The sequence below is a fragment of the Penicillium angulare genome, assembly GCF_028827245.1.
Source record: "Penicillium angulare strain IBT 27051 chromosome Unknown utg000007l_segment0_segment0, whole genome shotgun sequence".
Lineage (NCBI taxonomy): Eukaryota > Fungi > Ascomycota > Eurotiomycetes > Eurotiales > Aspergillaceae > Penicillium > Penicillium angulare.
In genome coordinates, this window is record NW_026623166.1 from 1,496,506 (window position 1) to 1,512,341 (window position 15,836).

The window sequence follows — 15,836 nt, forward strand, 5'->3', positions numbered from 1 at the left end:
ATCAGCCAGGAGCTCAAAATACTTTACAGATGAATAAATAAATAAAAAGATGACGATCGACTAGCTCCACGGCCCCAACACCCATCGCGTCGGGTTTGAGATCGTCTCCTTTTCCTTCCTCCCGGGTCTGCCGCCCCTGACTCGAGATACGCCTTACCCCATCGCAATCAACAGGTGCAGTCTAATGTACCTATGCAGACGACCTGGCTAAAAAAGCATAAGTAGCAGGAAAGAGAGGGTCCGACTACTGCAAGCTGCAGTACATTATTTTCCAGATTTCAGATCAATCGAGCCATACACAGTGCAATGCGAGCACATCTCAATCGGGTCTGACCCACCTTCGACATTCCTGTGGCGCCGGCTTCACATTGCCGTTTTCCGCAGCCACTCGAAATGCGACGGCTAAGATATCCCGCCACACTAATGTCCACCTGTGGAGCAGAATCAGCTTCTCAAATGCGCGCCTCCGATGCGGATTCTGCGAGGTTGGGAGCCCCTGGGACAGGTAGTTCGTCCACTTCGATCGGCGTCGTGCATGATACATGACACTTAGCTGCATGATGACAACTCGTTTTCCTAGTTGTGTCATTACATTTCTCAAAATGCAGAGGCACAGCACAACACTTTGCGCTGCACAGCGACGATCGCTGTGACCTTGTAACCTTCCTTCTGTGTCTGGCATCATTTGACATGCGGCTTGCAGTGTATTCCGATCGATCTGCTGCATGCAGAAAAGATCAAGGCACCTTGAGGCATCTTTCAATAGTGGATTTGCAAGTGCTGTGGTACATAAGGAGTACGGACTACAGGATGGACATTCCCACTTTACTTGATACTTCATTCATTCACTACCGACTTAGTCTTGGATCCAAAGTCTGTCTGTACTCCGTTTTTACAATAAAGTACACTGTACGGAGTATCTTGCAGATCGCCCGGGAACCCAAACAAAGTACCTTCGTGCCAAGATCTCCCAGCAATCATCAATCAATCCAGACTCCGACAGATCGTCTCATTCCCGATCGCGATGCTAAGATTGCGCCCCTTCCCGCCTCTTGCATTACACTAAAGGATCGTCTAACCTTGGGGATGTCTCGGGGAACGGGAATTCCGATGCAAGCTGTCGAATCCGACTACCAGGTACGGTTGATACATCACATTCATTCCTCTGAGGTCGGTGCCACCAATGAAGAAGATACGACCGCCTTGATCTTCAGTAGATTAGACTCAAAGCTTTGCATTGGAATGCAGGGACCTGTCTTTTCGCCTCCTTTCTGAGGAATGACAAAACAAAAGCCGGGAAGGTCAAAACACAGCGATGCGCGCGCGTTCCTGGATCATTATTCTAATCTGAGATATCTTTTAATCTATTCGTCAGAGTCATCATTCCAGGTTCTTAAGATGTCATGCCCCGTGTCAACCTGTCACATCTTATTTGGAATTATTTACATGCTAACACCCCAGACTTATCCTATCTTGTTGCTTGCCTTCGCCACACAAACTGAACATTCGACACCTCAAAATTGGGAACAAACAGTGTGGTACGCCATTTCGAACTAATGTAGCGATCAACAGTTAGCAAACAAACGACCACAAATCAAATCAAATCTTCCTTTCACATCGAAAAAGCATAGCAAGCAAGACAGAAAAAAGCAGCGACAGAAACTTACCTGCTCATTGGTCTGGCAAATTAGGACTCGGGGCCCCTTGCCGCCTCCCTTGGAAACATCTTTGACTGTCTCGTTATCTTCGGGCCCGTTCTCATTAGCCTCTAGGTTGATCTCTACGCCTAGACTCCAGCACTTTTCAACCAAGGTCCGGCGCAAAAGCGCACTCTTCTCGCCAATGCCGCCCGCAAAGACGAGAGCATCCACCTGTCCATTCAACTTCACGTAGTAACTTCCGATATAGCCTAGAATGCGATCGACGAGGATATCGAAAGCGAGCTTGTGCGCCTCCGACGGCGGATTTTCGACTGCGATCTCGCCAAAATCAGTTGTACCAGTTAGAGCCTTCCAGCCGGACTTTTTATTGAGAATTTCTTCTGCCTGGATACGGATACGTGAGTTAAAGTTCATTCGTATAATCAGTATCACAAGACGACAAGTATTTGTGTTCACTTACCGTGCTGATATGCATTTCCTTCGTACTTGCGGGGCTCAGCTTCCCCGCTTCGTTAGTGTAGTGAAAGACCAGTCTGGGGATCACGAGGACCGCTTAGTATGATTTCTTCGCTATCGATAGAGGTGAGGGGTAGCTACTCACGATGGATCAACTGAGCCACTTCTAGTTGCTCCAGGCAATCCAGCGAGGGGCGTTAGCCCCATCCTAGTCGACATTAGCTATCTCCACTTCTATTTCAATCGAATATAGCTCTCACGAGGTATCGATCGACTTTCCATCCTTGATAGCACATATGGAAGCCCCACTCCCAAGGTGCATCGCGATCAAATTCGTCTGCCCAATAGGTTTATCCAAGAACTGAGCCACAGAACGAAGGATGAACGAGTAGCTTATCCCGTGGAATCCGTATTTCCGTAATCCGTTCGCGCGCGCAATTTCCTGGTTGATAGGGTACGTTTTCACATGTAGAGGCATAGTCTGATGGAAAGAAGAATCGAAAAAGGTTATGCTAGCGACGCTGGGAAGCTCTTCCTTGCAAAGCCGAATAATTTCTAGCGCGGAGAAATTGTGTCTGATAAAACGAACGTTAGCTGGGTCTAGAAAATGAATCCACGATAGCTAGTGCACGTACAGCGGGGCAAGATCTTCCAGCGCTTCGAGGCGATGTAGTGTTTCATCGGTAATAGTCACTGAGTCCTTGTAGTCACCCCCATGAACAACCCGGTGACATATATACGCGAGATCAGCATCGCTAGCGACCTCCGAGAGCTCCGGATCATTGAAGCATCGCTTGAGGATATATTTGAATGCGTCCTGGGGTGTGCTGAGCTTCTCCTCCAGCTTCTCCTTGGTTTTCACCGGTCCGCGCTGGTATTTCAGCAAGGGCGGCGGAGCTGTGATTCCTGAGACTTGAGCGTCGGCGATGGGTTTCGGCGGGTTCTCGAATGTATAGAATGTCACTTTCACGGAGGATGAGCCGGCGTTAACGGCTAAGATGTACTTCGGCATCGTTGGAAATAAGTGATTCGGAGTATTAAGCTTATTATAGACCAACTGGAGATTGGTTGGAGATCTGGTGAGGGCCCCGTGGTTGGAGGTGGGTGGTTGGTGATGTCAAGGTGGTATCAGAGTTGTGACGTCGGTGATGGGACATCCGGACTTATATACCCATCTGCAGGGCTTGTGGGCAGATCATGCTTGCATGGCATGACCCATGAATTAAGTAATTTCTTGCTCCTCATCGCTTAAGTAATTTGAATAAAAATAAATTATTGGGGCCTTCTGTGTGGTCTTTATTATTCTTTTCTATATTTGTTCTATATCTTTTATTCAACAATTTGTCGATTTCAGGCTTCTGCCCCACAGTGAACATTTGGTTACATCTCACTACATTTAACTACTGCTGTCTGTTTACGCCATGCCGGGAGAAGTCATTGATCGGCCGAATCCACAGGCTTTGCCTTCCAATTTGCCTGATGAGTTAGAGAGGCTCAGTGTTAAAGTACCTCCTTGTACGGGACTTGATCAACAGCTTTGCGATGGCTTGTTCAAGTTTCGGAAGGCGGCATCCTATATCGCTGCAGGTATGTTTGAAGTATCTATACTTCAACTTCGAAGAGGGTTCAAGAAAACTAATATGTAATATACTGCAATAGCTATGATCTTTTTGCAAGAAAATACTCTTTTGAAAAGAAAACTTACCTTTGACGATATCAAGCCTCGATTACTTGGTGAGTTCCCTCTACATATTTCAGCTGATCATAGGCGCAAATTATTAGGTAGTACAAATCCAGAACTTGAACTTGAAGCTAATTATTTTATTTTATTCCCAGGCCACTGGGGAACTTGCCCTGGCTTGATCCTCGTCTACTCCCACCTCAATTATCTTATTAGAGCAAGAAATCTCGATATGATTTATGTTGTTGGTCCAGGGCACGGAGCACCGGGGATCCTAGCCGCATTGTGGATAGAAGGCTCATTAGAGAAGTTTTATCCCCACTATTCAAGGGACGCTCAAGGTCTCCACAAGCTCATCTCCAGGTTTAGTACCACAGAGGGATTACCAAGGTTAGTAAAATAGACAGTCAAGTTGAATATACTGATAAAATGACAATTTTGTTTCTCCTAGTCACATTAACTCCGAAACCCCGGGCGCCATTCATGAAGGTGGAGAGCTGGGCTACTCCCTGGCTGTATCATTTGGTGCAGTCATGGATAATCCAAATCTGATTGTTACTTGTGTTGTGGGTGACGGAGAGGCTGAAAGTGGGCCAACAGCTGCGTAAGTCTTTGCCTCACCGATCAAGCGCACAAAATACTAATTAAGAGCAGATCTTGGCACTCAACCAAGTATATTGATCCCAAAGAGTCTGGCGCCGTCCTTCCGATCCTTCACTTGAACGGGTTCAAAATCAGCGAACGCACAATCTTTGGATGCATGGATCACAAGGAGCTATTGGCGCTTTTCAGTGGATATGGGTACCAAGTCCGGTTTGTGGAGAATGTGAATGATATCGATACGGACTTATACTGTTCAATGTCATGGGCCGTGGATGAAATCCATAAAATCCAAGAAGCGGCGCGTTCTGGAAACCCAATTATGAAGCCTCGGTGGCCAATGCTGATACTGAACACACCAAAGGTAGACTTCTCACACATTTATAGCTTTCGAGAATACTGATTATTTGCCAGGGTTGGTCTGGACCAAAAATGCTTCGCCAAAATTTCGTCGAGGGTTCATTTCATTCGCACCAAGTGCCATTACCCAAGGCAAAATCTGATCCATATGAACTGGATCTCCTTCAAAAATGGCTGTCGGACTATAGACCCGAAGAACTCTTCAAAGAGGATGGCGACGTCATTGATGAGATCAAGTCAATACTACCGATTGAAAATTCTAAGAAGCTGGGCCAGCGCATTGAAGTATACAATAGCTACAGAACACCGAATTTACCAGACTGGAAACAATTCGGCGGGAAGTCAGGCTCAGAAGAGAGTACTATGAAATCAACGGGGAGGTTCATCAACGAGTTCTTTGTTATGAATCCACATAGTGCACGACTCTTCTCGCCTGATGAACTGGAGAGCAACAAGCTTGATGCGGTGTTTGACAAGACGAATCGAAACTTTCAATGGGATGAGTTTGCTAACGCCCGCGGAGGTCGCGTTATTGAGGTTCTTAGCGAACACATGTGTCAGGGATTCATGCAAGGGTATACCCTGACTGGTCGCGTGGGGATTTTCCCTTCATATGAGAGTTTTCTTGGTATAATTCACACTATGATGGTGCAATACTCTAAATTCGTCAAATTAGTCAGTTCCCTTTACACTCTTCACACTTCTCATTAGCCGATGGGTGATAGGTTACTCATCAAATCCTAGGCCGAAGAAACCAAGTGGCATTGCCCCAACGCCAGCCTCAACTACATCGAAACAAGCACATGGACTCGACAGGAGCATAACGGTTTCTCCCATCAAAACCCATCTTTCATAGGATCCGTGTTGAAGCTCAAACCAACATCCGCCCGTGTCTATCTACCACCAGATGTTAACTCGTTCCTGACAACACTTCATCACTGTTTGAAGTCAAAGAACTATATCAACTTGATGGTAGGCTCAAAACAGCCGACCCCGGTATATCTGACACCCGAAGAAGCAGAAAACCACTGCCGAGCCGGGGCATCTGTTTGGAAATTCTGCAGTACGGATGACGGTCTGAATCCCGATGTTGTTCTCGTTGGTATAGGAGTCGAGCTCACGTTCGAAGTTATCGCGGCTGCAGCACTTCTTCGAGAGCGCGCTCCAGAGCTACGCGTCCGAGTTCTCAACGTGACTGATCTCATGATTTTGGATAATGCAGGAGCCCACCCGCATTCATTGTCGACCGAGGCGTTTGATAACCTGTTTACTCCTGACAGGCCTGTTCTCTTCAATTATCATGGATACCCGACAGAGCTACAGGGATTGCTCTTTGGTCGCCCACGCCTGGAGCGTGTTTCAATTGCTGGATACATGGAAGAGGGAACGACGACCACACCATTCGACATGATGCTTGTCAATCGGACATCGCGGTATCATGTGGCACAGGTTGCTGTTCAGGGCGCATCGAGATTTAATGAGAAGATCCAAGCCCACAGTCAAGAACTACTGGCTGAATTTGATCATAATATTGTTGAGGCGCGAAAGTACATCATCGCCAACAATGAGGGTAAGACTCCTCCCGAGGTCCTTATCAGCCGTTTTTCGTTGTCGTATTTTTTCCGGATTTTATTACATGCGTACATTCACTGATTCTTTTGTTCGCAGACCCCGAGGGCTTAGTATATGAAGCTCCAAGATTCACCTAGTCTGTGGATTGGTGTCCTTGATGAAATGAATATAGAATATTCGTAGATAGGCACCGAAATATTCGTGACAGAGTAAGAATGCAGATTTCGAGTGTTGTCATCAACAATACAGTAATCTAAAACCCCGAAGATACATCTGGCTCTGAGAGGGTCTCCAAGGGGCCCATGAGAGGTACTGTTTGACTGGGATGTAGATCGACTCTTGATCTGAAAACCTGAATTGGGCATAAGACATAGGCTTCATGTTCGACTTAACATATACCTGCTATTGAGAGCTGGAGCAACAGAAGACTGTGGGGTTCACTCATGATACAGGTATCCCATCGCCTTCAGCTGTCTCACTGTCAGGTGGTTTTATGGGCGCTAAACATCTGCAGGTTAATCCACTGGTACTTGCATCCACCCCCAGATAGGCAGTTTCTCTCCATATCCCTTTGAATCAATACGAGGATGACGTGAGACATGAGAGCAGTACCATCCAATGTCGAAAGGATCTCTACAATGAAATTGTTGGTTGTGGCAGGATCCGAGTGAGAAATTCAGCCAGCCTGGCGTGCGGGGATCATGTGTAGCCATGTATAGACGCGCTGGACACGGATTGGCCTGTTTCACGCTGGCCATATTGTTTCTCTGGGTAAAACATAGAAACTGACCTTCAAATTTCAATGTAGCCGTTCCATTAGGGGGATCATATTCTCCCAGATGCCTAAACCCCATGTTTTAGTACACTGCAACCATCCTTTCGGCGAGTTTCAAACGCGCCAAGACAGACAGAGCGGTGAAGGTCCGTGCATGTCAAAACGCTCAAACCACAATTGAGTCCGTGTCAGCAATGTCCACCACCTACTGCAGATCTAGGTCTGGGTCCAAGATCTTCCGCGTTTGAAAGGAAACGGCTTTGTTTACAGTTTACGCCGTGACATTTTACTCCAAAGTGCAGAAGCCTGTCAACTAAAGAAAGTAATCCTCAGAGCTCTGAGCGGTCCCCACGAGAGAGAGGCTCCGGCGGAAGCGTCGGAACGGTCGGAGTTCGCAAGACGGCCTTGTCCGTGTCTATAAGTGGTTCCTAGTGGCTCGGTGTTCACAGTCTCCATCGGCACTAAACCCAAATTAGATGAGGTTGCGAGGCCAATGCTGCGTGGGCACATCTGGCTCGTCTAAGCGGCCCAGCTTTCTATCAGATCTGGCTGACATTGCATGGTTCAGGCGTTTTTATGTCATTTTTCCTCTATTTTTTTTCCGACGCAATTTGATGGCGCCGCAATTTACCCCACCTGCCGCCATGTTCCGGAAATTAATTGGTCAAAAAGATCGAAATAATTCTTTGCCCCTCCTATGGATATACTTTGACGGATTCTATAGGGCCCTGTCTTCAAACATGGAAGGGCAAAATCGGCATTGGTTCCCCCGATGGAGTCCATAGGTAGCCAACAGATCTTGCGGACAAATATCTGGTGGCTCCCCACGTACTTTGTAGACGTAGTTAATTAGTTTTTTCCCTCGCAAGCATCCTTTCTAGGGATAGCGTAGGTGTCCAGCCTTATTCCACGTTGATAATTTATTATTCCTCGTGGCCCACGCTCGTTACTGTTGCCTTCAAGTTGTTTATTTGCATTCACCTTAGGTAGTACCGACCTACGTCTTTCAACCCGGCGACTTCCAAGGTTGAGCATATCTCTCACTTGCCGGCCATTATATTCGATATAGTATACCTTCGGAGTCGCGCCGCATCGGTTCATCACCATTATTTTACACTTTCGCAAAGTCTTCTCAATACCCCCGGTTTCAAGCGGCATAGTACATACATCATGGTCGACATGATGGCTTTGACGATTGGTTGCCACGCCAAAATCCCCGGCGTCGGCACCTCTTATGGATATGTACCACAACTTTCGGTTGGCATTGTCTTCTGCGCCCTCTTCGGTGTCGCGATGATCGCGCATACCATTCAATTCTGCTGGAAGCGACAATGGTGGTGTGTAGTGTTTACTCTGGGTTGCATGGGTGAGTAAGAATGGGAATAAAGGAACACTGCTTTGAGTATTATCCGGACTATTAAAATTGACCGATATGTGCAACAGTTGAACTGATTGGTTGGGCCGGGCGAACATGGTCTAACGTATGCCCATACAATGGCACTGCATTTTTGATGCAAATTTCTACCCTCATCATTGGTATGCAGTCAACAAACGCTTTTATCCCTTAAAAATTACACCTACTAACCCGTTTGCCTAGCTCCAACCTTCTTTACCGGTGGCATATACGTCCTGCTTGGCCGTTTCATTCAAATACTGGGCCCCGAATCCTCCATTATCAAACCATCCCTATACCTCTGGATCTTCTGCACCTGCGATGTTCTTTCGCTCGTCATCCAGGCCATCGGTGGTGGCTTGGCCTCTGCTGAAGTCAATAAAGTTAACGGCAACACCAAACCTGGTACACACATCATGGTCGCGGGTATTGTTTTCCAGTTGTTCTCCATCACTATTTTCGTTATCTGTGCCACCGACTTTGTTCGTCGTACCTTGCGCCGCCACCTTCTCCAATCCATGACAGGCACTATCGTTCCACTTCTAGTCGCTATGGTTTTCTCTGTGCTTTGCATCTATGCTCGAAGTGTCTACCGTACTATTGAGTTGTCGCAGGGCTGGTCAGGGTACCTTATCACACACGAGAGATATTTCATTGCGCTTGATGGATCTATGATGATTGCAGCTGTTGCGGTCTTCAACTTTGTACATCCAGGGTGGTTTTTGCCAAAGGATGATTATAAGCATGAGACTGCCACAGAAGACTCGGAGTTCGAGATGACCCGTCCAACGCATTTTTAAAAAGGTGGTTCTTTTGTTTCGGCTTTGTTTTTTTTATATGTCATTTTCAGATGCAAATAGATACCATGAAGATACCTGATTAATATCACCATTTTATAGAGATCAGACTTCCATCAATTATCCAAAGCCTCTAATATTTATGTTTAATCTATAGAAGTAGAATCATTTTGGTATATAAGCGGTGGTTTTGACCTCACTATAAGAATAAATTCATAAGTAGTAATAAGCTGGGTAGTCATCGTATGTGAAAAATAGGCAGAAAATATTATACACTCTGAGTTCTTTATGCAGTAGTTTCTGCCAATTATGTACAAGGGACGGTGTTGGCTTGTATCACCATAGTACTATACAAGCTATTGAGTCTACCATAGCTACTATAAGGTAACTATAACATTCAAACCATCATTAACTCCTCACCTTGTCACCTTACCTCTCCTGATAGTACTCCCTGAGCTGTCAAGAGTTCATCAACAAGGCGACGGAACTCTGGACCAAACTGTAGCAAATCCTTCCATTCCTCAAGCACGGCTTCCTCGCCGTCTCTTGCCCCAAGTAGACCACCTGCAATGGCAGCATTCGTGTCTGTGTCCATGCCAACCCGGACGACATCGACAAGAACCTGGTCGAGTCTCCGCTCATCTAGAACGGCGGCAATAGCTAGAATCAGCGAATCGAGCACGTAACCACTACATGGCCCGATTGAGTCAAACCTCCTCGGCCCTTTATCAGCCAGTTTCTCAAGGGATATCGTGCGTCCGATCTTAATGGCATCATGAACAGGCCCATCCTCGCGGCCGCCTTCTAGCGAGACGGCAACACGCTCGCCCGCGGAGACGGCTTCCTCGACGGATAAGCCGCGCACAACTAGAGCAGAAACAATGGTGTTATAAGCGGCGCAGGCAATGGTGCATCGACGATCATCATGTGTAATAGAGCTGATAGATTGGCTCTCCTCGATGAGAATTTCCTGATCAGTCTGAAAAAGCCCTGTTGGGATGCATCGCATCAGACTGCCATTGCCAGCACTGCCCTGTCCGGCACCCGAGGAAGAGGGATCGTGAGTAGAAGCAAATGCTGATAGACCTCTCCTTGTGGCACCGCCGATATCGCGGGGTAAGGTACCATTCTTGCGACCGGGCCAGTGATCGCCTCGATACCATGCGAGAGAGTACTCGGCAGCCTTGACCGTCACGTTGTCGCCATTTGTTATGGCATCGCGGTAGGCGAGGAGCACGGCGCGCGCGAGGTCTGTATCGTCAGTAGCGGCACCGGGGGGCCAGGAAAGGAAGCCGCCCCCAGTGAGAGTCCGGGGAAAGGCGGCGTTAGGGCCGGGGTGTTCAGTGCGGATAACGGTGTGGGGCTTGAACTCGAAAGGCGCGCCGAGGGCGTCGCCGGCGTGGAGCCCGAGAAGAGCACCGAGGGTGCGAGAGGAGCGCGACGGTGCCATTTTGTCTTGATTTTTATTGAATCGGTTTCACTGTATACTAGATACTTATGAATTGGCTGACTGCCTGGCTTTTATAATGTCATGATGGATGTCTTTGCAAGTGGGGTTAACTGTGGCTATGCTGGTTGTCGCACGGTGTCTGCTGTCTGCCTATTCCCTGTAAGATAAAAAATCGTAGGGCTCTATTCGTCCTGACTTTACAATATTTGGAAAATCTACGACACAAGACTGCTCGCAATCGCCCAAGCGAAACCAGATATACCCTCGTAGTCGCGTCCACGACAGCCTGATCGTATTATATCGCATCATTCATCCCCATCTCTCACTGACTATCTAGGCTAACTGACGGGCAGAATGCCCACCACCGGCATACCGCCGCGCATGGCTGCACATCCCACCCCATGAAATTGTGCGAAACGAGCTCTTCAACTTGCAAGCTAAGATGTAATTCAAGTTGTAACATTGCGCATTGGAGTCGTAAGAATTTCCACGCTATAGTTGTCATGTACTAATTGAGAGAGCTTCATGCTTGGCTTCTCTCGCCTAGCATTATCACTCTTGCACTATACCTGATGCAGGCCAGAGTGGGTATTGCATTCCTTCATCTGACAAGGACCACTTCGATTCGCTTGTACACTATTCCTTGGCAAGCAAGATTTAATAGTTCGGTCGATCTATGCACATGCCTCATTGTATGTGTAACCACAGCTTCAAGAACACACCCCCATCCAGTCTGAATGACATGTAGGTTCCACCTCGCTCCATGACTCAATTTCGGCCTGTTCAAAACTGGTTCGTGTGAATACCCCCGGACTTGGCTGTAAATCTCTGCGAATAATGATGATTGCAAGCTTGCTACTACTATCTTAGGACTAGCTATCCAACTTGAAGGGGAAGAGCCACGATTTCAAGGTTTATACTAGTACTACTAGTAGTAGCTGCCCAGGTGATCAGCAGCCCTGGAGGTACATACTATTATATAACTTGGCTTAAGTATTATAAGTTGTAAATGACCTTTCAGAAACAACAGAATCTATTCCATATCTACAGCCAAATGTTCAAAAAGCCGTAAATTACTCTCCGAGCCGCAGTATTTCATCTCGTTCACGTCGCAAATGTTTTGAAGTTGGCGGAAGGGATGTACTTCGTATTTCGTAATTGATACCCAATCCGTCAATGCATGGGGAGCCCCACATATAAGATCACGTGCAATAGATAAATTGTTCCATCCCGCTTCAGGCTAAACCTCGAAGACTCATAACTCAATATTCTCGTCCCTTTACCTTCTCAAACCCCACAAGCGCTTTGCATCAAGCCCTCTCCATAGCGAATGCTCATCCGATCTCAATTTCCCCGCATAAACACCTTCTGGAACAGACTTAGTCCATTGCATCTAACCCACCTACACACAATGCCAAGTACGTCCAACGAACAAAGCCTCAAACACCATTCAAGTCCAAGACTAATAACTCCACAGGCAGCAGACCATTGGTTATCTCTGGCCCCAGCGGCGTCGGCAAGGGATCCCTAATCGACAAGCTATTCACTGCGCACCCTAATACCTTTTCATTCACCGTCTCCCACACCACACGGAAGCCCCGCGCCGGCGAAGTCGACGGCAAGAGCTACTTCTTCGCTACACACGAGGAGTTCGACGCACTGGTTGCTGAGAATGGCTTCGTCGAACACGCTGTCTTCGGCTCAAACAAGTACGGTACCAGCCACAGGACAATTACCGAGCAGACTGCCAAGGGGCTGATTGTTGTGTTGGACATTGAGATGAATGGTGTTCGTCAGATGAAGGAGAACCCTAGCATTGATCCACGCTATGTCTTTATTCAGCCTCCTAGCATGGCGGTTCTTGAGTCTCGTTTGAGGGGTCGGGGTACCGAGAGCGAGGAGGATGTTCAGCGCAGACTTGCTCAAGCTGCTGCCGAGTTGGCGTTTGCGAATGCACAGACTGGTGATAAGATTATTGTTAATGATGACCTTGAGACTGCCTACAGGGAGCTGGAGGAGTTTGTTTTCCAGGAGTGATTTATTGATATACAGCACTGTGGAGTTGAAAATAAAATGTTTCTTGGGTTGATTGGATCTATGGGTGGAATGGGAACAGAACAATTGATAGACATAAGGGAGTCTGTGACTCGATGACATAAAAACCGGGGTATCGAGCAAGAATATAAGCAAAAGAAACCAGAACACCGGATATCAAAACAAAACAATTAAAATCACATGAAACTGAGCTCATCATCGCTGTCATCTTGGGAGCAGGGGATGACTGATCGCCGTCGAGGGACCACGACAGGGACCGGTGCTTTGGAAATCGAAGGTCGACCAGGTCGTCGTCTGTCCATAGATCGATTGATCTGCTTCTCCATATTCTCTGAAGGAGGTTGCGCAGGGGAAGGGCGGGGTGCTTTATCTTTGATGATCACCACCTCAACTTTGGGTGCAGGCTTCTGAGCAGCAGAGCGCTTTGGCATTCGATTTGACAAATCTCGTAGAACGCGGCGATGTGACGGAACTGGCTCTAACGACGGGGACCTCGACGTAGATCTGTCAGATGGGGACGCGCTTGCACTGTCCTCATCGTGGGTGATAACCACAGGAGCAGTACGCCTTCGCTTGAAAGGCTTGATAGGGGATGTATCTGGTACTTCGTAATGCTGAGTCGTCCCGATGGACGAGGGCGACGAAGTTACGCTTGAAGCCGGCTTTTCGAGTCCATCTGAGTCGGATGAGCTGCTATCTGTCGAGCACGGGATGCACGGTGATTGCATTGACAGCTCTGAAGCTCGTCTCTTTCTCCCAATAATCGGATGCGGGTTCGGTTTGGCAGCAGGTGTACGAGCAACCCATTCACCAATGGTATCTTCCCAGCGATATAAGCCCCGATTGTGTTTCGGAGCACCCTTGGATCCAGAACTTGACACCTTATCATTTCGAAGAGCCATGATTGTTTCTTGGATTTCAACCGCCCAGAGATGATCTTCTGGCTCTCCAGTACTTTCAGCAAACTCCATAGCTGCTTCCACGGCAACGCGGCCTAAAAACATAGCCAAGCCAGGAGCTTCAGTCAGGTAGGGAAGCCTTGACACTATACGTCGAATCTCAGCCCCCATATACGTATTCTCCCCATTTGATGTACTCCCAAAACAACGAAATGCTCGTCGTACAAACAATGCCAGCTCTTTGATCAAAGCAGAGCGAGAAACTAAGAGATCTGACCATTCTTCTATACGATCCGTAGACATCAACACAGGGTGGGTATCACCTGTCAGGATAGCATCGTTGCACCGTAATAGGCAGTCTGCCAACAAAATACAGCCACGTCTTAGCAGGTGATGCGAAGAAAGCGTAGAAGCTTTAGAGAGCGGCTTTGTGTTCATCTCATTCTCCACTGAGGACGAAACATAGTTGACAATGTGACTTGCTTCTGTGCCACCAGCATCCTCAACATCCTCGAACTCGCGAGAGCGGGAGATATGCATCCCGCAAAGCGCTGCCAGAAGACTAGTAACTTGATTGTTCAATGCATCTTCCACTGGAACAGGACATTTCCGCTTAAGGCCCGCATCATTTATAAGCACAACAGAAGAGTTACGGGTGAAGCGTCCTATTTCGTGTTTTATCGACCGTTTTCGAGGTGATTTAAAACTGCGGCCCGAAAGAACATCACCGGCAGAGAAAAGAACAGCTTCAATTAGCCGAGAGGCCGTAGCGCAATCGTCATCACCCCTTGAGAATGATATTGTCGCACGTTCCATCCAATGCGTCCACGGCTTGGTTGCCATCCATTCTGGAGGTAAGACTCCACGAGCAAGAAGCTTTGAGAGCTCGTCGAAGATATAGGATCGGCGTGATGATTCATGATAAGCGTACTTGTGCAACAATCTAACAGCATTCCCAGGAGAGTTGGTATCGGGGGTTGATTTCAAAGCGACAGGAGCCGGGTAACTTGTTCGTGTTGACAGGAATGTTGACAGGAGAGATTCGCACGCATCCGGCTCGCTGTGTCGACATTTATCGATTAGTGCGCAAATTATCGCGTCCGTAAGCCATTCGTTGCGTATCAAGATGGAGACCATATAAAGGCCTTGAGCGCGAACCGCTTGACGCAATGGTTTCCACCCTTTACCATGCGGAGCATAAAATGACTCCAGCTCAGTAAAATATGCGTCACACATATCCTCATCTCCGTCTTCACCCAGTTCGTTCTGTGCCTTCTCCTCGATCGCAATGAACTCAGGTAGACGTCGCATAACCGTAAAGAGAAGCGAGCGCGCACCCAGTCTAGGCTTGGCGGGGATAGCACTACCACTACGCCCGGAGACTCGAGTGTTGTAAAGAAAGTTTTGAAGTACGCGATCAAGATTTCGCACAATATCGACAAACCCGGCATCCTCAGATTGATTGATGAGCTCCTGCCATGGGTTCTTGTGGAGCGAGTATCGATCACGAAACGCCTGTTGTTCCTGGTTTTGTGACTGCCTAGGTTGTTCGACCGGTGGTTGCGACTGCGCACTAGAAGGCATTTCCCATCTGCGCCCGGTGATCAGTGGTGTAGCCAACTCAATCGTACCGGGCAAGGTACGAGACACTTCCGGGCTGTGTATTGATAATCGTGCACGCTTCCTCCCCTTCTTTTTCTCTTCCCTCGCAGAGTATCTATGCCTCACCCGGCGTTGATCGGGCTTCTTCTTCTCAGGAATCCAGACCGGGTCGCCCTCATCGGCATCTGATCCAGAGTAGATTTCCTGTATCCCCGCGGACTGAGAAGACTCCGGATCTTTATCGGGACTTTCTTCATGTTGACTTTGTACTTTGGACTCGGCCGCAATAATCGCTAATGTTTCGTGGTGCTTCTCGAGTCGACGATAGATGGAGGTCAATGGGCGTAACATGCGGTTTGCCCATTTTGCAGTAGCTTGGACGTCATCCATTGGGATTTAATCGGAAGAAATGTTGAATAAAACTATAGGACTGGAGCACGAGGCATTAGTCTCGCTCGTGTTGGGAGCTTGGAGGGGATTTCGAGCCGTACCTGTCTGTTATGCAGTGTTTACAATCGAGCCCCACGACTAAGCA

At 47.8% G+C, this 15,836-nt stretch overlaps 6 protein-coding genes across 6 annotated transcripts; 3 read left to right on the forward strand and 3 right to left on the reverse strand.

Annotated features, from left to right (window-relative positions):
• Window positions 1–1,514: 1,514 nt before the first annotated feature.
• N7478_009836 (uncharacterized protein) lies at window positions 1,515–3,129 on the reverse strand (the record flags this gene model as incomplete). Its single annotated transcript, XM_056926050.1, has 6 exons — window positions 1,515–1,553; window positions 1,668–2,045; window positions 2,122–2,194; window positions 2,263–2,325; window positions 2,378–2,692; window positions 2,753–3,129. The coding sequence occupies 6 exons, from the start codon at window positions 3,127–3,129 to the stop codon at window positions 1,515–1,517; spliced, it is 1,245 nt and encodes a 414-aa protein (XP_056775420.1).
• Window positions 3,130–3,538: 409 nt separating this feature from the next.
• Window positions 3,539–6,411, forward strand: N7478_009837 (putative phosphoketolase; the record flags this gene model as incomplete). The annotated part of the gene is made up of 6 exons (XM_056926051.1): window positions 3,539–3,704; window positions 3,954–4,188; window positions 4,250–4,402; window positions 4,453–4,762; window positions 4,813–5,433; window positions 5,503–6,411. The coding sequence occupies 6 exons, from the start codon at window positions 3,539–3,541 to the stop codon at window positions 6,409–6,411; spliced, it is 2,394 nt and encodes a 797-aa protein (XP_056775421.1).
• Window positions 6,412–8,275: 1,864 nt separating this feature from the next.
• N7478_009838 (RTA1 domain-containing protein) lies at window positions 8,276–9,298 on the forward strand (the record flags this gene model as incomplete). The annotated part of the gene is made up of 3 exons (XM_056926052.1): window positions 8,276–8,471; window positions 8,549–8,641; window positions 8,703–9,298. 3 exons carry the CDS (start codon window positions 8,276–8,278, stop codon window positions 9,296–9,298), a joined length of 885 nt encoding a protein of 294 aa, XP_056775422.1.
• A 421-nt stretch (window positions 9,299–9,719) lies between these two features.
• N7478_009839 (ADP-ribosylglycohydrolase family protein) lies at window positions 9,720–10,745 on the reverse strand (the record flags this gene model as incomplete). Its single annotated transcript, XM_056926053.1, has 1 exon — window positions 9,720–10,745. One exon carries the CDS (start codon window positions 10,743–10,745, stop codon window positions 9,720–9,722), a length of 1,026 nt encoding a protein of 341 aa, XP_056775423.1.
• Window positions 10,746–12,156: 1,411 nt separating this feature from the next.
• N7478_009840 (guanylate kinase) lies at window positions 12,157–12,782 on the forward strand (the record flags this gene model as incomplete). Its single annotated transcript, XM_056926054.1, has 2 exons — window positions 12,157–12,163; window positions 12,223–12,782. The coding sequence occupies 2 exons, from the start codon at window positions 12,157–12,159 to the stop codon at window positions 12,780–12,782; spliced, it is 567 nt and encodes a 188-aa protein (XP_056775424.1).
• A 194-nt stretch (window positions 12,783–12,976) lies between these two features.
• On the reverse strand, window positions 12,977–15,691 carry N7478_009841 (uncharacterized protein; the record flags this gene model as incomplete). The annotated part of the gene is made up of 1 exon (XM_056926055.1): window positions 12,977–15,691. One exon carries the CDS (start codon window positions 15,689–15,691, stop codon window positions 12,977–12,979), a length of 2,715 nt encoding a protein of 904 aa, XP_056775425.1.
• Window positions 15,692–15,836: the final 145 nt, after the last annotated feature.